Source organism: Mustelus asterias, chromosome 4 (genome assembly GCF_964213995.1).
Source record: "Mustelus asterias chromosome 4, sMusAst1.hap1.1, whole genome shotgun sequence".
Taxonomy (NCBI): domain Eukaryota; kingdom Metazoa; phylum Chordata; class Chondrichthyes; order Carcharhiniformes; family Triakidae; genus Mustelus; species Mustelus asterias.
Genome location: NC_135804.1, coordinates 84,039,035 through 84,062,790, shown reverse-complemented (window position 1 = coordinate 84,062,790; position 23,756 = coordinate 84,039,035). Strand labels below are relative to the sequence as shown.

The 23,756-nt window shown below is 42.4% G+C and overlaps 1 protein-coding gene across 1 annotated transcript in view; it reads left to right on the top strand.

Moving 5' to 3' along the window:
* Positions 1-736: 736 nt before the first annotated feature.
* The window catches only part of LOC144492818 (connector enhancer of kinase suppressor of ras 2), a 751,457-nt gene continuing 728,437 nt past the window's right edge, over positions 737-23,756 (top strand). Inside the window, exon 1 of the mRNA XM_078211295.1 lies at positions 737-800. Within this exon, the coding sequence (XP_078067421.1) occupies positions 737-800 (64 nt within the window). The remainder of the gene's footprint in view (positions 801-23,756) is intronic.

Sequence of the window (23,756 nt, the reverse complement as noted above, 5' to 3'; positions counted from 1 at the left end):
ACCCACTGTACAGGAGAGGCTGGAGAATGAATGTGGGAGTTGCCCCATCAACTTCTTCACTTCAAAATCGGTCATCTTCTGCAGCAGCTACCGACAGTCTTGAGTCGGAATGTGTGTTTATATTGTTAGTCAAAATTAACCCGCGGTGGTCTGATTTGAGTGGCGAATCGACTTATTTTTACACGAGATTTGGCGTTGCATACTCATGTACTTCCGTTTGAAAGTCTCAGTGAAAGTTCCAGGTACTGTCCTTGCAGTTTCCCTGGAAGGCAGGACTCACACACTCTGTCATTTTGGAATAAACCAAGGCAACGCCCACTACCCTACCCTCCCGGCTTTGCGGACCGCTGCCCGTCATTTCTCCGCTCACCCTCCACACAAGCCAAAAGATAGTTTGGGAAGAGCAGGATGTGAATGAAAAGGGACAAGTCCTGACTTTGCATATTGCGCTATTTCCGGCGCACCGTGGCTGAGGTTACTGCAGCCAGCGTGCACTGAAGCTGCTGCCAACATCTCGACAGATCAGTGCGGTGGAGCCACGGGCTTCTCTCTCTCTTTCTCCAGCCTCGAACACCACCACCCCCCCTCCCCTCTCACACACAAACATCTGGATTGCCCCGATGACACCCAGTTCGGTCTTTGCCTCAGTCATGCTTTGAGAGATCTGTCTTCTGTCTTCGCTTTCTCCCTCCTCCCGTTTTTGTCTGGCGTGCAGCGCCAAAAAAACTGGTCACCCATGGCTTTGGTTATGGAACCCATCAGCAAGTGGACGCCCAAGCAAGTGGTGGACTGGATGAAAGGTACTTAGATTTCGTGCATCACATTTAAACTGGATTTAAAATGAGTGGCGTAGCTCTTGTCTCAGTTATTTTTTGCCTCACGTTTGCAGAATCTGCGGGCGGGTGGGCGGGGGGCGGTGGAGGATACAATCGTGTCTAGCAAAATGCACAGATAGTAAGTAACAACTAACCTGGCAGATTCTCGAATGTGAAAAACCATGCCCAGTAACGCACAGGGCACCATTGAAACCTGGGTACCACATCATCCAGCTAGTGAGTTCAGGATTCCCCCAGCAGCCTGTGCCGTTTGAATATCGCATTTGTTAAAGGATAACTTAAAGCCGTTAAGAATCTAAAGCTGGTTTGGCTTTAGGACGCGGAGTCAGTGCACTTGTCCGCCAGGCTCTGCTGCGATGCGGTATGAATTGGAAACAACACTGTTTCACAAGTCGCCAGTGTGAGATCCAGGACAGGCGGGGGGAATCTCCGCCTTGCTCAACTACCCTTCTCTACTCGCCTCACAGTTACGCTGACATGTATTCTGCATTCGCGTTTGCACAAGTATTTTCTCTTTTTCTCACTCTATTCCTCTTCCCGTTAACCACCTACAGTGTTCACATCAGACCATTGCAATTATGGCCAAAATAATGCCACCCCCTGAACAAATTGATCAATACTGCAATACGTATTCCAGAACTAGCGGAAAGCTGATGTACTTGATGCTTTGGACGGGATTCAAGGAGCTTCTTAATCAAACAAACAAGCGCACAGTCTGGGCATATATTGTGCTGGATATGGGAGGGTCTCCCCTTGGAGTTCGGGACTCTTACATTCACAGATCTGGCTCTCCCAGCACTTGGTCTAACTTGGCCTGAAACGAAGATGCTAATTTCCAATTCCTGGGGATTTGGGACGGTTTCAGGCTTTGTATTAGCCTCACTGCTAAGTGCTGGGAGTTCAGCCAGTGCCCTGGAGCACGCCTGCTGAGGAATCACGTACTCATTCTCCAATAGGAAAGGTGAACGGGGCCCAGAACTCTGCCGTGGGTGATGTACAGTCAGCATAAACCATTACATCTGAAGTAGGAAATATCTCGATCAGTGAATGACAAAACAGAAGGCGCAGAGTCTTTCACAAACTAGTTGCTGGGTTCGGTTCAGCCTTGGAAGAGTGGGTGATCCAGAATAACCTTTCATCCATTACACTTTAAGAAAAGCTCTTTTAATAATCTCCATTTAGGATGGGCCTGTCCATCATCACACCAACTCGGCAAGCTTTGTCGGAAAGGCCTCAGATTTCTCTCTTTCTCGACCAGCGACCGCATCCCCACATTGTTTTATTCGTTGCATGTACATCAGTTAACTCTTTTTTTCCAATGCAAAGTGAAATCTAACCCGAGAAGCTATATAAAAAGCAGCGAATCCCTAATTTCCATGCGGTGGTTCCCATTCATGTTTTGGCTGATTTATGTGTGTGTGTGTACGTGTCACGAGATTGATGAATCATCCTGCACTCGCCCACGTTTGGAGACCGAAATGGGGGATTCTCCTTTGGCTCCGTAACGAGGTGCAAGCCGAGAATAGGACGAGGCTAGACTCAGGCTGCAGAAATATACGAGGCAGCAGAACTACCACAGTTTGATACAATTCCCCTGATGACTGGTGTGCACCCAAACAACTGTCCCTGCACCCCCATCCCCTCATTCATTACATATTCCAAACAGTTGTGGTTTCGTTAGCAATGAATAAACAGAAATATCTCGGATTCGTTCACATCTCTGCAGTAAATGTTTTGAGAGCTGTTGCACTTTCGCCTTCATTGTCTACCCATGGCGTCTCTCCCCCGTCTCCTGTCTGTTTTCCTCTCTCTGAATGTATCGGCATTACCTCCCGATTCCAACTTTTTAAGACAGTGACAATTCTATTGACATCATTTATCGACATACGTTAATTAGTCGCATTGATAATCATTCAAAAAACAAATCACGGAGGGGGGAGGGAGGGTGATATTTAAATAGAAACGGAGGCAAGTCATTCCTCTGGTAATGTGACATAATACTTGTAAATTGCAGAGCTGTAACGAACAAAATAACACGTTGGCGCGATAGAATTTTTTAATTTAAACATGAATTTTTAGAGACCGATTTGCATCTTGGACCAGCTCTACACGAGGTGACGGTATCGCAGTTGCAGACTTGTGTTTTGCTTTGTTTCAGTCAGATTCTCTCTTGGTACGCATACCTGTATGCAAACATATAACTAAGAAATTGGCGTCTTTCCAAAATAATTCGGGGGTGGGAGGAGGTAATGTCTGGCCCCGAGTGAAACGTGAACGGATTCGATTTGTAAACCGTGCAGTTTTGTGGTTTCCTCGCTGTGTAGTCCGCTGAGAGAGAGAGTAGGGGAGAGCAGCGCCGGCAGTCCTGTTAACATTCAGCTCACACACGAGGTTTGCCTGCATCTCTTCATCACACAGCAACGACCCGTCGCTACGGAGCTGCTCAAAGCAACTCAGTGGCTACTTGTAGCAGGGTTGGTCGGGGAAGGACGAATGTGTCACCACTGCCTCAATTTAATTTCTCGTGTTCCTCGCAGCCAAAGTGTAAAATGTGGGGAGTGACACGCGCTCCCATTACAAATTCAATGCCAAGGATCAAAAGGCAGTTGGGAACTGCGGCTTTCTGTTGGCGGTGAGTCACAGCGCCGACCTCCCTCTCCTCTCGGGCAATCCCTGTCGTCCCTTTGGGTCGACAGATATTCCCAGTGTGTGTTTGTTGTGTGTGGAGATTTTTATGGTGGAATCAGGGACACTCCGAAGGTTTTCTCGCTCCCACTTTCAAAAAACACCCCAAAACATTCAATCCGTTGTTCTCTAAATTAACCCTTTTTTCACAGTTCTATTGATCTGCGGAATTCAGCCCCATAGAAAATGAAATCCACCCCCCCCCCCGCCTTTCAATGTCTGCCAGACACAACTTCCACCCAACAATGAATAAATATATTTTACTAATTTCAACTGAACCTTTCATCCCAAAAGCATAACCTGCCCTTTCACCTCTGAGCTTTGTTTCGGTCACTTTAACATTTTTTGGGGGGAGCCTTTTCATTCAGTGAAAGTAAATGAGCGCGGATTTCTTGCAGTTGGGAAGCACCCTACACATGAAGGCTGGTAACCTGCAATGATGTGCATCTCGTTTTATGCTTTTGATTATTTGCCATGACATTGAATGAGGAGGTGAATTCCGTAGACCGTTCTTGGGAGATGGAAGTTAGCATGAAATTGGCACCGAATGTGAAATCATTCATTAGAGTCATTTTTGTGTTATTAGGGAGAACCTAGAACATTACATAGAGAGGGAGGCACACCGTTCTCAAGAGTGGATCTCTTCCGGTACCTTCATGCACAAGGCAGGCTTGTTCCCATATAGCTTGAGAGGGGCCACCACATAAACCCGGCTGACCACACACACCTCTTTTGCTCTTACTGCCTGCCATTGGCGTGTTGGAAAGATTTTGCAGGTCGACGCTAAACGTGTTAGCCACATTGTGAACACACCTCCCTTGGCTATCAAATCCTGGAGTGGGCCTTGAATGCGGAGCTGTTGACTCCGAGGCAGAGACACTACCCACTGCTCCATAAGACCTTTTGTGGATCCCAGTACTCAACCAATGGCGGATATTTCCTGGCTGCTGGAAAAGAGCTTCAAAGAAAGGGGAAGGATCAGGTTGTCATTGTCCATAAGAACCAATTGTCCATAGGAACCAAACTTGGAATTAGGTTTTCAGCTGACTTGAGTTTGAGAAGCTGAGTTCCAAGTTAATAAGGAGAACCTAAAATATAATAATCTCTGCATTATTACCAGACCCACATGCAAATTAGCATAGAGTCAAATGGGTAAGTATGTGTGGGGGAGTGGGTTTTTAATTCATAGCACCAGCAACAGGGTAAAGAGGGAATTGTTCTGTTGCAATTGGCTCTACTTAAACCAAAATAATGGTGAACAGAATAACCAGCACTCTTTCTCAGCCTCTAAATCAAGAAGTGGAGCGGAGCAGTAATATTCGGGTGAGGGGAAGTTTATAAATGTAAAGAAAAAAGTCAAGTACGCAAAGCAGACTTGGGTAAATACAAGTAGCGTGCGAGAAGAAAGGGACAGAATTTAATAGTAATGGGGCACCAGTAAATAAGTTTGAATGAGGGAAAATGGTAAAAAATTTAAATTAAAGGCACTTTATCAGAAAGCACAAATTTAATGATAATGCTACATTGTTGAATAAGGTCAAATTTGGGAAAAATGGCAAAAAATTCAAATTAAAGGCTCTCTATCTGAACGCACAAAGCATTTTAAACAAGTTAAATGAATTAATGGCACAAATGGAGATAAATCGGTCTGATTTAATACTACAGAGACATGGTTACATGGTGACAAAGTTCGAGAATTAAATACTCCAGGCTACTTGGCATTTCGAAAAGACAGTCACAGTAGAAAAGGATGGGTGTGGAGCTGGGTATTCCTGATAATAAAGGATTACATTAGAACAGTTGTGAGAAAGGATCTTGGCTCAGAAGATCAGGAAGTTAAATCTGTATGGATAGAGATAAGAAATAGCAAGGGGCAAAATTCACGAGTGGGGGAAGTTGATACAACCCCTAAGAGAGTATTAATAAATCAGAGGGATTTGTAAAAAAAAGTACACAATCATGGATGATGTTAATCTTCATGCAAATTAAATTGGCAATAAAAGCTTGGAGGATGAGTTCATAGATTGCATTTGAGAATTATTCCTAGAATAATACATTGTGAAATTAACCAGGGAACAGACTATTTTAGATCATGTCTTCTGTAATAAGAAAGGGTTAATTAGTAATTTCATTGTAAGGATCCTCTGGGGAAGAATAATATGTGAGAATTTCACATTGAGTTTAAGAGTGATGTACAAAAGTCCTCCAAAATTAAAGTCTTAAACTTAATTACATAGGCATGTTGGGCAAGGTAGACTGGAAAATCAGATTAAAAGGTATGATGGTGGGAAAGCAATGGTGAACATTTAAAGAAATATTTCACAGACATTTTGTGAAAGCTTTCATCTTGCACTCATCAGGACAATTGAAAGAATACCAACATTGGGGAAACAACAACTTTATACTGTTTTTAGAGAATGCTGATTGGTTGGCAAATGGACTTTGATTGGTAGAGGTATTGCCATAGAGAATGCACCAGTTTCTGCTGACTGACAGTTTACTGCCAAGCATTGTTTGACATTTTAAACCAGGCAACTTTATTCTGGTCAAAGCATTGCACCGAGGAATGAAGCAGCGAATGGATATCACTTGATAGTCGTTGCTTTCCCTGACATTGGTATTCTTGAAATTGTCCTGATGAGTGAAATGAAAAACTTTGACAAAATGCCTTTCTTTAAAGCAAAGTTCTGTATTACCAAACAACTAATTTTTTCATAATTCTCAATCAATATACATTCCATTGAGAAAAAAAGCTCCATAGGAAAAATAATACATCCTTGGCTAACTAAAAAAAGTTACAGAATATATTCGATTAGGTCCCCCATGCAAAACTTCTTGAGAAAGTGAGAGGGCATGGGATCCAAGGGGCTGTTGCCTTGTGGATCCAGAACTGGCTTGCCTGCAGAAGGCAGAGAGTGGCTGTGGAGGGGTCTTTCTCTGCATGGAGGTCAGTGACCAGTGGAGTGCCCCAGGGATCTGTTCTGGGACCCTTGCTGTTTGTCATTTTCATAAATGACCTGGATGAGGAAGTGGAGGGATGGGTTGGTAAGTTTGCTGACGACACCAAGGTAGGTGGTGTTGTGGATAGTTTGGAGGGATGTCAGAAGTTGCAGCGAGACATAGATAGAATGCAAGACTGGGCGGAGAAGTGGCAGATGGACTTCAACCCGGATAAGTGTGTAGTGATCCATTTTGGCAGATCCAATGGGATGGAGCAGCAGTATAAAATGAAGGGTACCATTCTTAGCAGTGTAGAGGATCAGAAGGACCTTGGGGTCCGGGTCCATAGGACTCTTAAATCGGCCTCGCAGGTGGAGGATGCGGTCAAGAAGGCGTATGGCGTACTAGCCTTCATTAATCGAGGGATTGAGTTTAGGAGTCGGGAGATAATGCTGCAGCTTTATAGGACCCTGGTTAGACCCCACTTGGAGTACTGCGCGCAGTTCTGGTCACCTCATTACAGGAAAGATGTTGAAGCCATTGAAAGGGTGCAGAGGAGATTTACAAGGATGTTGCCTGGATTGGGGGGCATGCCTTATGAGGATAGGTTGAGGGAGCTTGGTCTCTTCTCCCTGGAGAGACGAAGGATGAGAGGTGACCTGATAGAGGTTTACAAGATGTTGAGGGGTCTGGATAGGGTGGACTCTCAGAGGCTATTTCCAAGGGCTGAAATGGTTGCTACGAGAGGACACAGGTTTAAGGTGCTGGGGGGTAGGTACAGGGGGGATGTCAGGGGTAAGTTTTTCACTCAGAGGGTGGTGGGTGAGTGGAATCGGCTGACGTCGGTGGTGGTGGAGGCAAACTCGTTGGGGTCTTTTAAGAGACTTCTGGATGAGTACATGGGATTGAGGGCTATAGATAGGCCTAGAGGTGGGGATGTGATCGGCGCAACTTGTGGGCCGAAGGGCCTGTTTGTGCTGTGGCTTTCTATGTTCTATGTTCTATGTTCTAAAAGAAAATGCTTATAATGTTCTGATTGGAGAGAATTATAAACCAGCAAAGGATGACCAACATCCTTAGTGAACAGGATGGGAAAAATGGAATGCAAGAGTAAACTAAAAATATAAAAACATTGCAAGAGCTATGACTAATATGTAAAAAGAAAGGGAGTAGCAAAAGTAAACGTGGGTCCCTTAAGAGGCACAGAAAGGAAAAAATATATAAAGGAAAATGAGGAAATGGCAGAGATGTTAAACAAATATTTCACATCTGTCTTCAGAGTAGAAGACTGAAAAATTATACCAGAAATAGTGAGCAAAAAAGGAACTGATGAGAGTGTAGAACTTAAAGTAATCAATCTTAATTGAGAAAAAGTACTGGAGAAATTAATGGAACTAAAAGCCAATAAATCGTTTGGCTTGATGACCTACATCTTTGAGTTGTAAAAGAGGTGGTCGTAGAGATCGTGATTACATTGTTTGTCACCTTCTAAAATTCTCAGATTCAGGAACAGTCCCAATAATCGGAAGGTAGCAAATGTAATACTGCCAGTTAGAAAAGATAGTGGAGCAAAATAACTGGCCAATTAGCCTGACAGCAGACATGGGAAACATGGTGAAATCCATTCAATTTTTTTTTGTTTTTCTCGTCTTTCCTTTTCGTTCGTTCAGGAGATGTGAATATCACTGGCAGGGCCAACATTTATTGCTTGTCCCTAATTGCCCTTAAGAAGATGGTGGTAAGCTGCCTTATTGAACTGCTGCTGTCCATCTAGTGTACGTGTGCCTACAGTGCTATTAGGAAGGGAGTTCCAGGACTTTGACCCAGGCACTGTGAAGGACAACAGTATAGTACTGAGTTAGGATTGACATTGTCTTGCAGGTGGTGGTGATCCAATGGTCCTGCTGCCATTGTTGGATGGTAGAAGTTGTGAGTTTGGAAGGTGCTTTTGAAGGAGCCTTGGAAAGTTGCTGCATTGCATCTTGTAGATGGAAGTGATAGCACGGCATTTACGAAATCATAATGGGATTAGGCAGAGTCAGTGCACTTTTATGAAAGGGAAATCATGTTTAACAAATTTAAGTTTCTTGAGGATGTACCGAACGGGGTTGATAAAGGGGAGTGAGTGGATGTGTTATATTTGGCTTAGATAAGATGCCACATGAAAAGTTAAAATGCACAAGCTAAGGGCCCATGGCGCTGGGAGTAATATATGAGCATGGATAGAAGATTGGTTAAAGGACAGAAAAAAGTAGGAATACACAGATCATTTTCAGGTTGGCAGGCAATTACTAGTGGGATGCCAAAAGGATCACTACTGGATCTCAGCGATGACTTAGGTCATGGGACCAAGTGCAATCTGTCCACGTTTCTTGACAATGCAAAGCTAGATGGGAAAGTATGCTGTGAGAGGAACACCAGGAATCTGCAAAGGGATACAGACAGATGTGGCAAATGGACGATTATTTGGGGAAATCTGAAGTTATTCACTTTGGTATGAAGAGTTTTTAAAAAAGTATACATTTTAAATGTTAAGAGATGTTGACATTCAGAGGCATATGTGTGCCCCTGTGCACAAAATGCACCGAGTTAAAATGCAGGTACAGCAAGCAATTAGGAAAGCAAATTATATGTTTTGCTTGTCATGACAGAAATGTAAGTGTCTGTGGATGGCATTTAACAATACATTAAATCAGTGACTCCCACAAAACAATGCATGTTTCCTAAAAATATTTGTTTGTTTTTGACTGAAAATGTGGACTAACGCAAAATGTGACTGGAGCAAAGTTGTAATAAGGCATCCTAAATAGATCAAAATTGAGTTTCTCTTTCACTCAAATCTGTGATGTTAATTGTTTTTCATCTGTCTTCAGTTTCATATTATTTCCCAACTACTTTACTCTGGATTTGAGTAGCTAATCCCATTTTATTGCAGCCACTTACTGTACAGCCTTCAGGGTAACTAGTATATTACAAGATGTAATCTCAGGCCAATTACAGTGCTGGGTTGATATCGTGTGACCAAAGGTTACTTGGTGATGTACAACCAAGCCAATCAGATTGTAGTAACTAGTTTCTATTAATACTTTATGGCCTCTGCCACGATGAAGACAGGTCAATTCAAGATCTTCATTTAAGTGTCTCTTTGACTTTAATTGGATTATGTGGAAGAAAAGACAAAGGCAAAAAAAATCAAGATAGATGGACACTGCAAGATGTTTACTATAGAATTAATTTTGACATCCTGAATTTATTTTAATTTTAAAATGCTTGCAGTTTATTGAACCTCATTTTGGAATTCTGTATGAATGGTGCCCTCCCAGAGAAGAAAGTGTGGTGACATTGGGACAACGTAGTGCTACCGTTATTGCTCAAATTAAAATAAGTAGATTTATGACGTATGGGGGCAGTGTCGTTGAGAAAATCAATTGCTTGGAATGAAATGTGTGTCCTGTTTTTCTTTGCTTTGTAAGCTCTACAATAAATAATGTTTACCACTGCTGTGTAGCAGCAGTATGGCTTCAACCAATAATTTTATAGATGCAGGTTTGTCTACATGGTAGCAGAAATTTCAGTGAACATTTTCTGCAGTAAATGGTGTCCATCTGTGCTCATTAAGGAACTTGGTCCATGACCTGGTTATTTAATCAGTTCGCAGAGTAGTTTAATGTTTCAACTGCAGGGTGGTAATGGAAATGGAAGTGAACATATAATTAAGAGATGGGGTTTCAGTTATTTACTCTAAAACAGGCAATGATTTAGGTACGATGGGAAATTTTTTTTGTGTACACCAACTAGTCAGAGGGTGATTAATGTGAAGTCAAAAAGCTTTTTCTGCAGCTAATAGAATAACAAAAACCATAAGTTGAATGGAATTCCAGAATTTGATTCTCCCAACTTTTATAAGAATTCATTATTAAAAATGAGTTGACTCATTTAATAACTCTAGATCAATGTTTTAAAAATCATTTAAAAAAATCACAGAAATTTGCTGTTTACAAAACCTCCTTAATCTATTGCTGAAAAAGTAGACATGCCGTCGAAGCTTTTTGTCTTGCACTCATCAGGACAAATTTGCAAGAATACCAAATCTCAAAGAAACAATTCTTGGTATTGCGATACTTTCCTGACAAATGCAAGATGAAAAAGTTCAATGTCATATCTAATTTTTCAGCAGTACTCAAATTCTGCACTGTCAAGTGACTGTTTTCAACCTAGTACGGTTGTATGTCACCATCAACCAAACAAAATGTTAGAAAATGACTTTTTGACCCAAATATGATATTTAAGTGACACTGATAGATCTCCAATGGCATTGCTACTTTATGCTCTGTTCTTCCTGATGTCTATTGCAATAACGCTGATGTCTAAATGTGACATCAGTTTGCCCATTGCTGTATATTTACTGAAAGAATTTGTTGCATGACCAACATGAAGTAAAAGCATTAAAAATGTTATTAATGCTGGGGGCTACTGGGTTTATAAACATGTTTGCAATAATAGTTATTAAAAATTACATTCAATCATGAATCCATTTAATATTCACCTTCCACTTTATAAAACCTGCTTGCATGTAAGTACCTAGTTTCTTCCTCCATTTATCAACAGTTTTATTCCCAGCAATTTAATTAGACATTGTTCTATCTCCTACAGCTATGGACTACTTACTTAAGAACAACATCTTTATTTAAAATTCTGATCCCCATTTTCAAATCCACTTGTGGTTGTCCTCTTCCTCCCTATAATCTCCTCAAACCTACAACCTCTGCGATCTCTGCACTCCTCCGAATCTGGCCTATGTGCATTCCCAATTATAATTGTTTCACCATTGGAGCTGGTCATTCAGTTGCCTCAGCCCCAAGCTCTGAAATTTCCTCCCTACATCTTTCTGCCTCACTTTCCTCCTGTAAGACACTTCTTAAAACCTAACACCTTGACCAAGCTTTTGGCCACCCGAACTAATGTCTCATTTATATGGCTTTAAGTTGTGTATTGTTTTATAATGCTCCTGTGATGTTCCTTGGGATGTCTAATCACATTAAAGGCACTATACAAGTTGTTGTTGTCAGATGCAAATACTTCATTTGTTTCTATTCACCTTTAATCTCCCCTGAACCAACCTTTACCATTTGCACACAGAAACAGAAAAATGCTGGAAAATCTCAGCATTCTGACAGCATCTGTGGAGAAAGAATAGAGCCAACGTTTCGAGTCTGGGGTGACATGGTAGCATAGTGGTTAGCACTGCTGCCTCAAAGCACCAGGGACCCAGGTTCAATTCCGGCCTTAGGTGACTGTCTGTGTGGAGTTTGCACTTTCTCCCTGTGTCTGCATGGGTTTTCCCTGGGTGCTCCGGTTTCCTCCCACAGTCCAAAGATGTGTGGGTTAGGTTGATTGGCCATGTTAAATTGACCCTAACGTCAGAGGGATTAGCAGGGTGAATTTGTGGGGTTACGGGAATAGGGATTGGGTGGGATTGTGGTTGGTACAGATTCGATGGGCTGAATGGCCTCCTGTGCTGTAGGGATTCTAAGATTCTATGTTGAGATTTTCCAGCATTTTTCTGATTTTGTTTCAGATTCCAGCATCCACAGTATTTTGCTTTTTACTTTAGTTTTCGTACCCACTTACGTGGTTACAAAAAAATCTCTTTTCTGTTCTTTATCTCTCAGAATTGATTTGTAGCTCTTATTAAAGCCGTCATGGTTGCAGCACTGCCTGTAGAGATTTTACCACTGGTGGGACTATAGTGACTACCATATGGACAAATTGGCATTTACTGCATTCTGGACCCAGTTGGCTGACTTTAACTGCATTGTCTGAGTTCAGAATCAAGGTGCCTCATTTCTTTCTGGCCCAGTATGAACATCAATTTCCCTCAGTGACATTCCTGTAAAACCCTCATTCTAAATAGCATAGATAGCTCAGAATGTCTTGAGCTATGTAGAGTACTGAAAAAAAAACTTTTTTTCTTTATTTCATTGCTTGTGTCACAGTATCATGGTGCAGCTTATCATTGTACGTTGTGATTCCACAGGACAGGTTGAAAACTACAAACTTTTAGGCTCTCTCTCTTTCAAGGTTACAGCTGTTCAGCATGGAGATTGCAGCTGCTTATCATTCTCTCCAAATGAGTCCAATGGAGCTTGACATGTTATCACATGATAGGGGTTCTGGTGGCTGTCATCAGTGTTGCTCTGACGATTGTCATTCCACAGAACCAGTTATCACTTCCACAATGTGTTGCTATCATTTCCATTTAAATATTTTCTCCCTCAGCTGCAGATCTCCAGTACCAAGGCCCAGGAGAAATTTCCAAATTAAGGTGCAGACCCCAGAGAGGGCACCTTCTCGCAGACTATTCTAAAATTAAATGACCTAATGTTTTCTTTTCAAAACATTTAATAGATTTGCTAGAAACATTATTGTTAAGCTACAAAGCCGTGCCAAAATAAATTATTTAAGCAAATTGGCTTGATTTTTTTGGTGCTTGTTGGTTCCAGATCACTAGTTTTGAAAACAAATTGATTAGTTTGATTGGATGGTGTGTGGTCCCTTGTTTGTTGCAAATTAAAAGCTTTCCCATCTGTCTGGCTAATTGAATTGAATTTGGATTTCTTTGTATTAAATATCTCTGGCTAAATGTAACAAGCTTGGTTAATTGAACAAGATGATGGTTATTTGAACTAATCATTAGTTTTTACCCCATTGACAGGACACGGCATTTAAGAGATGACAAAATGGATTTGCATTTGGTGCAAAGCTTTATGTGGGTGCACAGATGACTGTTCCCTTATTTTGCTGTATTAGCGTTTCCACTTTAGAATAAATAATGAGCAAGGTACTCCTGTAAGTGGGTGAATACTTCGTGCAAAATGTGGGAGAAAAGCTTTAGTCAACAATATTGCTATTTTACAGAATATTCCCAATCACTCTTCATACCTACCTTCAAAGCATTTTGCTTTTTAAGTCAGCATTGTAACATTTACATCAAATGTGTAAAACCTCTCTTACTATTCAACTTTTTGTTCACAGACATAAAATGTAGGTTCCACTTTGGGATAAAAAAGACAAGCTTTCTAATAGAGAGCCCAATTGGTATATATATAGTTCAGTGTACAAGGTGTGCTTCTTACAATGTCTACAAAGATACACTGCTCTTTGACAGGAATTAATCCACATCCCTAACTTCAATAATCACATAATTGTTAGAACAGTTTCAGCAGAATGCTCATAATATAGCAAGGGTTATTGTAATACTTTAGTCATTCACCATTGCTGCTGGCATATTATAATTGAAAAAGTAATATACAGGCCTTTGATCTGTTGTGCTTTAAGATTGGATTTATGCCGCTTGCTTTGAGAATTTAAGCTGATGAGAGGCAGTCATCCCAAGTGTACTCGCACCTTAGCATGCTTGGTATTCTTCTAAGTTATACCATCACTTTTGTACTTGGGTACAACTAAAACCACTTTGCAGCAACAAAATAACTGCAGCTATATAGCTATTGACATTCTACAATCTCATAATATTTTGCATCAATGAAATTCGATGATCCCTTATACAAAGTGGTGGGATTTCCATGTTATTATCTGGCATACTCAAAACAGTTGATGACCTGATACAAGTAGAGAAACACCTTAATAATCATGAACCAAAAATTCTTTGTTTAAATCTAATTCTGAGCTAAACATGGCAAAGACATTTAAAACCTATATTAATGCGTACTCTCAAATGCTTTCAAAACTATATTTGTGCAGTATTTCATCTCAAGCTAATCAAGCGGAGGAATTTATGTCATTGTTTTCTGGACTCAACTACACATGCAATGCAATGGAGATTTTCCAGAAAGCTGCAGTTATGCTGAATTGTGTTTGTACATTGAGCTGATTTTACTAAGTAGTAGAGAACTAGTGAAATTACTGGTGTGAAAAAGTGTAAATAATGGAAGACAGGATTTGTTGCAAAAGATAGAAACTTTGCTTCTATGCTACCTAAAATAAAGAACCCATTCTCTGTGAGATATTTGCATTTTGGTGTATTTGTATATGAACACAGAATGATTCAAGGATGAAGAAATGCTGGATGACTGTGTGTACAATAACTTTTTTTTGAAAGCTTTTTAAAAATTAATGTGTTTGTTCAGATGAAAAAGAAACAGCCTTTCTGCAGATTTTTGACTAGTGCTTAATGCACAAAATGACAGATGATGCAGAATTCTTTCACAGGGCACTCCTCTGTCAGTCGCTAGATCACATTGAACAAAGATTGCGGTAAGCCAATGATCATAGTCAAGATTGATGTATTGTTCAACATCACCCATGTTGTTCAATATCTGTGCTTCAATCAAATTAGTAGCACACAAAAATAACACTCAAAATACAAGTTCATCAATGGAATTAAAAACAACAAAGAAAGATGTATACAATGTGATTGATGCCAGTTGCATTTGAGTTTGAATACGGTTCAGAATAAAAACATAAAAACAGATAATTCTGTGATTTTGTATATTCTCACTCGTGTCTAGTCTTTCAAAAACTGAAACATTATGATTATTGCTGAAAAAAGAAGACATGCTGTTGAAGCTTTTTGTCTTGCACACCCCAGGACAGATGCAAGAATGCCAAATTTCAAAGGAGCCAACAATTTATACTTCATGAGAAAAGGGTTCTTTCTTGTTGGCAAGTTGACTATGATTGGTTGAGGTTTTGCCATGGAAAATGCACAAGGTCAAGTATTCTAAAAAGGTTCAATGCCTGGGCATGATCCTTTTTGTCTGTAGAGGAAAGGTCTCTGTGTATAAATAGAGTAGCTTCTTATAAATGTAAGTAAGCCACGCTGTGCGCTCGACTAATAATCTTTAATTGGTTGTTAGTGTAATTCTTAGCACACTCAGGATTGTTCAGCAAGTGCTACCTAATAGCGGAATCACATCTAACATTAGATGTTAGATTCTGAGTTTTGTAAGTTTTGGCTGGTTGAGTATGACCAGTACTCTACCTGTTACGAACCGCCAAAGGAGCATGCTGTTTAATGCAATCTGCCAGTCACTGAGATGTATGCCCTAAGTACCTAGTATCGCATTGGCATTGAAATTCATCTACCACGTTACTCAGAATGTATTTTTGGCTTGTTGGCAGTATCCTGTTAATGAAAAGTACCATTCATGTTGCTACTGCGCAGTAGCAGCATAAAATTTCATTGGTTGCTCACATTTTCTGTGATATGTTACCCTTTCAGGATAATTTGAGGTAAACTGGGTGCTTTCCTAGTCCAAAGTTGGCATGCTTAGGCCTTTTTGTGAGTATGCAATAGACAGCAAGTGATGATTTGATTGGGATAGCCAATATCTCGCAGGATAGTTTTTGATGTGCTCTATTTTAGCATCAAGCTTGCACCTTGAGCAAATGGCTTAGGCCCTATTTACAAGATTGCTGATAATGTCAGTGGAGTTGTTAGAAATCCAATGCATATATTGACCAGTGAAGATAGACTTGAGGTAGATAGTAGGAGAGAGCTCATTAGCAGATTTCTCAACTGGCATGTAGAGGAAAGGGAGCTTGTTAGGGTGCTCCATTTCAAAGATGAATTTGAATATGGGGTGGAGCTCTTTAGGTGCGTAAGGAAATTCTTCCATATAGCTGCAGATTCGAATGTAGCAAACGTATCATCCATGTATTGGAAATTTGCCAGGGGTAGCAGGTTAGGGGTAATTCCATTGAAAACCGACAAAATGTTAGTGTGAGATTTACATAGAGAGATCCCATGGCAACAACACTGATTTAGATGATACATTGTATCATTAAAACTGAACTCAACTGCATGAATTGTTCAGTTCTATGAATACAGATTCAGAAAATTGCGAAATGTCTAAACTGCCATGTTATAGTGATGCAAATGTCTGGCTTCTTTGAGTGGTGCATAGTGAATAGCTCACAATGTCGAGTGAGCATGTAGACATGATGTTGTTATGGAGATGGAGGTCTTATTTGGTCTTCACGAAGGTGAAGGAATCTTCCACTATGTATGTGAAAAGCTCACTTAGAATTGATTGTTGCAACTCACTCAACCATTTGCCCAAGTCATGTTGTGCAGAACCAGTCATAGGTTAAAATGGGCCTTAATGATATATCATCTTTGTGTTTCTTGGGTAGCTCATACATATGTGGATGTAGTGAAACATGAGGATGAATCCTATCATATACAGCACAATACAGCTCATTACTCTTAAACAAGTCCAACAAATGTTCTTGTAGCTTGCTTTTGAGCTGGGTTATACAGTCATGTTTGGCAGTGGGTCCAATGGATATGAATTTTGATCTGTCATTAAAAATAGCATGCATTTTGTCAATATATTCATGCTTGTTGTTGTCAGTCTCGAAATAGGCAGAGTATTGACTGTACTCAACCAGCCCATGCTTGCAAAACTCTGAACGTAATGTCTGATGTTAGATGTGAATCTGCAATTCGACAGTACTTGTTGAGTGAGCTAAGAATTATGTTAACCAATTTAAGATAATCAGTTGGGTATACAATGTGACTCACTCACGCGTGCTGAAAGCTCCATAGATTTGTATGTAGATTCCTGTCCTTGATTTGATTTGATTTATTATTGTCACATGTATTAGTATATTGTGAAAAGTATTGTTTCTTGCATGCTATACAGACAAAGCATACCGTTCATAAAGAAGGAAAGGAGAAAATGCAGAATGTAGTGTTATAATCATAGCGAGGGTGCAGAGAAAGATCAACTTAATGCAAGGTAGGTCCATTCAAAAGTCTGATGGCAGCAAGGAAGAAGCTCTCAGACTTTTGTATCTTTTTCCTGATGGAAGAAGATGGAAGAGAGAATGTCAGGGGTGCGTGGGGTCCTTAATTATGCTGGCTGCTTTTCCGAGGCAGCGGGAAGTGTAGACAGAGTCAATGGATAGGAGACTGGTTTGAGTGATGGACTGGGCTTCATTAACAACCCTTTGTAGTTTCTTGTGATCTTGGACAGAGCAGGAGCCATACCAAGCTGTGATACAACCAGGAGGAATGCTTTCTATGGTGCATCTGCAGAAGTTGGTGAGAACTGTAGCAGACATGCCAAATTTCCTTAGTCTCCTGGGAAAGTGTTGGTGGGCTTTCTTAACTTTAGCGTCCGCATGGAGTGACCAGGACAGGTTGTTGGTGATCTGAATACCTAGAAACCTGAAGCTGTCAACCATTTCTACTTCATCTCCAGGCATGCCCTCCATAACGCTTCCTGAAATCAATGACTATCTCCTTCATTTTGTTGACATTGAGGAAGAGATTATTGTCGCACTGGTTCACCAGATTCCCTATCTCTTTCCTGTACTGTTTCGTCATTGTTTGAGATTTGAACCACAACGATGGTGTCATCAGCAAACTTGACAATTGAGTTGGAAGGGAATTTGGCCATACAGTCAAAGGAGTATAAGGAGTATAGTAAGGGACTGAGGGTACAGCCTAAGGACCACCAGTGTTGAGGATGATGGTGGAGGAAGTGTTGTTGCCTATCCTTACTGACTGTGGTCTGTGGGTTAGAAAGTCTAGGACCCAGTTACAGAGGGAGGAACTGAGCCTCAGGCCATGAAGTTTGGATATGAGTCTCGTAGGAATATTGGTGTTAAAGGCTGAGCTGTAGTCTGTGAATAGGGCCAGGGAGATGATGTCTGCTGTGAATCTGTTGCGGCGATAGGCGAACTATAGTGGATCCAGGCAGTCTGGTAGACAGGAATTGATTTGTGCCATGACTAACCTTTCAAAGCACTTCATAATGATGGATGTCAGAGCCACCAGACGATAGTCATTAAGGCACGTTGCCTGGCTTTTCTTTGGTACCGGGATGATGATCATTGTCTTCAAGCAGGGTAGGAACCTCAGATTGGTGTAAAGAGAGGTTGAAGATGCCTATGAATACTCCCGCCAGCTGGTCCACACAGGACTTGAGTGCTCGTCCAGGTACCTCATCCGGGCCAGTTGCTTTCCCTGGGTTGACTTTTGAGAAGGCTGCTCTGACGTCGGCAGTGGTGACCTCAGATACAGGTTCGTCCGAGACTTAAGGGATGGAGGGCGTGCTCTCACTGACCTCTTGCTCAAAATGGGCATAGAATGTGTGTGCATTGGAGCTTGCGATTTTCCCTACCTTCATCTTGAGGAATTGCTGTGTGCTCTGTTTCACAGAGACATGTCTCACTCCTGCTTCACTGGACTGTGCCCAACAACCAGAGGGCTTCTCAATCCACCGAATGGACCGCACAGTGGCCTCAGGCAAGATTAAGGGAGGTGGGGGTCTGCCTTTGATTCAACACCTCGTGGTGCCTAGACATAGCTACCCTGGCAAGTTTCTGCTCCCCGGACCTAGAATACCTGATGCTAAAATGCCGCCTCTACTACCTTCCGTGGGAGTTCACGTCTGTTATCCTGACATCCGGTAGAGGCGGCTGAGGGAGTTCACTGGTGCATTCTGGGAGAAGTCGGACCAGCAACATTTACCAAGAAGTGGGAAGCGAAAGATCTGGTGCCAAGGAGCGGTAAGCCCGAAACATTACATTAATGTTTCCCTCCCTCCCTCTAACCAAAAATAAGGCCACTGTGAGACGGTAAAAGTGAAGGTAAGAGTTTTATAAATTTTCTCAAATAATTTAATTGGTGCTCGAGATGTCGGTTAGTGGGGTTAAGTGTTGCACTTGTGAGATGTGGGAGATTCTTGATGCTTCCAGCGTCTCGGACGACTAAGTCTGCAGGAAGTGCACCCATTTGTAGCTCCTTACAAACCGCATGGATAGGTTGGAGCAGCAGTTGGATGCACTTAGGAGCATGAAGGAGGCGGAAAGCATCATAGATAGGAGCTTTAGAGACGTGGTCACACCGAAGGTGCAGGCAGATAGATGGGTGACCGCCAGAAGGGACAGGCAGTCAGTGCAGGAGTCCCCTGTGGTCATCCCCCTCTCTAACAAGTATACCGTTTTGGATACTCTTGGGGGAGATGGGCTATCGGGGATACCAGCAGCAGCAGCCAAAGCAGTGGTACCACGGCTGGCTCTGTTGTTAAGCAGGGAGGGACAAAGAGGACTAGAGCAATAGTTATAGGGGATTCTATAGTTAGGGGTACAGATAGGCATTTCTGCGGACGTGAAAGAGACTCCAGGATAGTATGTTGCCTTCCTGGTGCCAGAGTCCAGGATGTCTCTGAACAGGCAGAAAGCATTCTGAAGAGAGAGGGTGAACAGCCAGAGGGTGTGGTGCATATTGGTACTAACAACACAATGTGGAGATGCCGGTGTTGGACTGGGGTAAACACAGTAAGAAGTCTCACAACACCAGGTTAAAGCCCAACAGGTTTATTTGGTAGTACAAGCCACTAGCTTTCAGAGTGCTGCTCCTTCGTCAGGTGAGTGGGAGTTCTATTCACAAACAGGGCATATAAACACACAAACTCAATTTACAAAATAATGGTTGGAATGCGAGTCTTTACAGGTAATCAAGTCTTAAAGGTACAGACAATGTGAGTGGAGAGAGGGTTAAGCACAGGTTAAAGAGATGTGTTTTGTCTCCAGCCTGGACAGTTAGTGAGATTTTGCAAGCCCAGGCAAGTCGTGGGGGTTACAGATAGTGTGACATGAACCCAAGATCCCGGTTGAGACCGTCTTCATGTGTGCGGAACTTGGCTATCAGTCTCTGTTCAGCGATTCTGCGTTGTCGTGTGTCGTGAAGGCCGCCTTGGAGAACGCTTACCCGAAGATCAGAGGCCGAATGCCCGTGACCACTGAAGTTTTCCCCAACAGGAAGAGAACACTCTTGCCTGGTGATTGTTGAGCGATATTCATTCATCTGTTGTCGTAGCGTCTGCATGATCTCCCCAATGTATCATGCCTCGGGACATCCTTTCCTGCAGCGTATCAGGTAGACAACGTTGGCCAAGTTGCAAGAGTATGTACCGTGGATGGTGTTCTCACGTGAGAACTGTAATGGGAACAACATCATTGCAAACCCATGACTTGCCTGGGCTTGCAAAATCTCACTAACTGTCCTGTCTGGAGACAATACACATCTCTTTAACCTGTGCTTAACGCTCTCTGCACTCACATTGTCTGTACCTTTAAGACTTGATTACCTGTAAAGACTCGCATTCCAATCATTATTTTGTAAATTGAGTTTGTGTCTTTATATGCCCTGTTTGTGAACAGAACTCCCACTCACCTGATGAAGGGACAGCGCTCCGAAAGCTAGTGGCTTTTGCTACCAAATAAACCTGTTGGACTTTAACCTGGTGTTGTGAGGCTTCTTACTGTACTAATGACATAGCCAGGAAGAGTGATGAGTTCCTGCAGCAGCAGTTTAGGGAGTTAGGTAGAAAGTTAAAAAGCAGGATCTCTAGGGTTGTAATCTCAGGATTACTCCCTGTGCCACAAGCCAGTGAGGCTAGGATTAGGAAGATAGTACAGCTCAACACGTGGCTAAACAGCTGGTGTAGGAGGGAGGGTTTCAGATATCTGGATCATTGGGGCCTCTTCTGGGGCAGATGGGACCTGTACAAGAAGGACGGGTTGCATCTAAACTGGAAGGGCACAAATATTCTGGCCGGGAAGTTTGCTCGTGTCACACGGGAGAATTTAAACTAGTTTGGCAGGGGGTGGGAGCCAAAGCAAAGGTGAATTAACTGAAGGGGAACCAGAGAGTAAGGCCAGTAAGACTCAGAGAAACAACAGGCAGGGTGGGATTGCAAATCAGAGAGGGTGTGGTGGACTGAAGTGCATTTGTTTCAATGCAAGAAGTGTAACAGGTAAGGCAGATGAACTTAGAGCTTGGATTAGTACTAGGAACTACGACGTTGTTGCCATTACAGAGACTCGGTTAAGGGAATGACAGGATTGGCAGCTTAACATTCCAGGATACAGGTGTTTCAGGTGGGATAGAGGGGGATGTAAAATGGGTGGGAGAGTTGCACGACTGGTTAAGGAGAATATCACAGCTGTGCTCCAGGCGGACACCTCAGAGGGTTCGTACAGCGAGGCAACATGGGTAGAGCTCAGGAATAGGAAAGGTGTCTTCACAATGTTGGGGGTTTACTATAGGCCATCCTACTGCCAGCAGGAGATTGAGGAACAGATATGTAGGCAGATTTTGGCAACCTGTAAAAGTAACAGGGTTGTTGCAGTGGGAGATTTTAATTTCCCCTATGTTGACTGGGACTCACTTAGTGCTAGGGGCATGGTTGGGACAGAGTTGTAAGGAACATCCAGGAGGGCTTTCTGAAACAGTATATAGATAGTCCAACTAGGGAAGGGGCCATACTGGACCTGGTATTGGGGAATGAGCCCAGCCAGCTGGCCGATGTTTCAGTAAGGGAGCAGTTTGGGAACAGTGACCACAATTCAGTAAGCTTTAAGGTACTGATGGATAAGGAAAAGTGTAGTCTTCAAGTTAAGGTGCTAAATTGGGGGAAGGCTAATTACAATAATATTAGGCAGGAACTGAAGAATATAGATTGGGGGCAGATGTTTGAGGGCAAATCAACATCTGGCATGTGGGAGGCTTTCAAGTGTATGTTGATAGAGATTCAGGACCGGCACATTCCTGTAAGGATGAAGGATAAGTATGGCAAGTTTTCGGAACCTTGGATAGCGAGAGATATTGTGAGCCTAGTCAAAGAGAAAAAGGAAGCATTTGTCAAAGCTGGAGGCTGGAAACACACGAAGCAAGTGTGGAATACAAGGAAAGTAGAAAGAAACTTAAGCAAGAGGAAGAAGGGCTAAAAGGGGTCATGAAAAAGCATTGGCCAGTTGGATTAAGGAAAATCCCAAGGCTTTTTATACATATATAAAGAGCAAGAGGGTAGCCAAGGAGAGGGTTGACGCACTCAAGGACAAGGGAGGGAATCTATGCGTGGAACCAGAGGAAATGGGCGAGGTATTAAATGAGTACTTTGCGTCAGTATTCACCAAAGAGAAGGACTTGGTGGATGATGAGTCTGGGAAAGGATGTGTAGATAGTTTGAGTCATGTTGAGATCAAAAAGGAGGAGGTATTGGGTTCTTGAGAAACGTTAAGGTAGACAAGTCCCCAGGGCCTGATGGGATATACAGCAAAAAACTGAGAGAGGCAAGGGAGGAAATTGCTGGGGCCTTGAGAGAAATCTTTGTATCCTCACAGACTGCAGGGGAGGTCCCAGAGGATTGGAGAATAGCCAATGTTGTTCCTTTCTTTCAGAAGAGTAGCAAGAATAATCCAGGTAATTACAGGCCGGTGAGCCATACATCAGTGGTAGGGAAATTATTGGAGAGGATTCTTCGAGACAGGATTTATTCCCACTTGGAAATAAGTGGACTCATTAGTGAGAGGCAACATGGTTTTGTGAAGGGGAGGTCATGTCTCACGAACTTGATCGAGTTTTTCAAGGAAGTGACGAAGATGATTGATGAGGGTAGGGCAGTGGATGTTGTCTACATGGACTTCAGTAAGGCCTTTGACAAGGTTCCTCATGGCAGACTGGTGCAGAAGGTGAAGTTGCATGGGATCAGAGGTGAGCTTGCAAGGTGGATACAAAACTGTCTCAGTCAAAGAAGGCAGAGGGTAGCTGTGGAAGGGTGCGTTTCTGATTGGAGGGCTGTGACAAGTGGTGTTCCTCAGGGATCAGTGCTGGGACCTTTGCTGTTTGTAATATTTATAAATGATTTGGAGGAAAATGTAACTGGATTGATTAGTAAGTTTGCGGACTACTCAAAGGTTGGTGGATTTGTGGATAGTGATGAGGACCATCAGAGGATACAACAGGATATAGATCAGTTGGAGACTTGGGCGGAGAGATGGCAGATAGAGTTTAATCCGGACAAATGTGAGGCAGTGCATTTTAGAAGGTCTGATACAGATAGGAAATATACAGTAAATGGCAGAACCCTTAAGAGTATTGATAAGCAGAGGAATCTGGGTGTACAGGTACAAAGGGCACTGAAAGTGGCAATGCAGTGGAGAAGGTAGTCAAGAAGGCATACGGCATGCTTGCCTTCATCGGCCGGGGAATTGAGTTTAAAAATTGGCAAGTCATGTCGCAGCTTTATAGAATCTTAGGCTGCACTTGGAATATAGTGTTCAATTCTGGTCGCCACACTACCAGAAGGATGTGGAGGCTTTGGAGAGGGTACAGAAAAGATTTACCAGGATGTTGCCTGGTATGGAGGGCATTAGCTATGAGGAGAGGTTGGAGAAACTTGGTTTGTTCTCACTGGAGTGACGGAGGTTGAGGGGAGACCTGATAGAAGTCTACAAGACTATGAGAGGCATGGACAG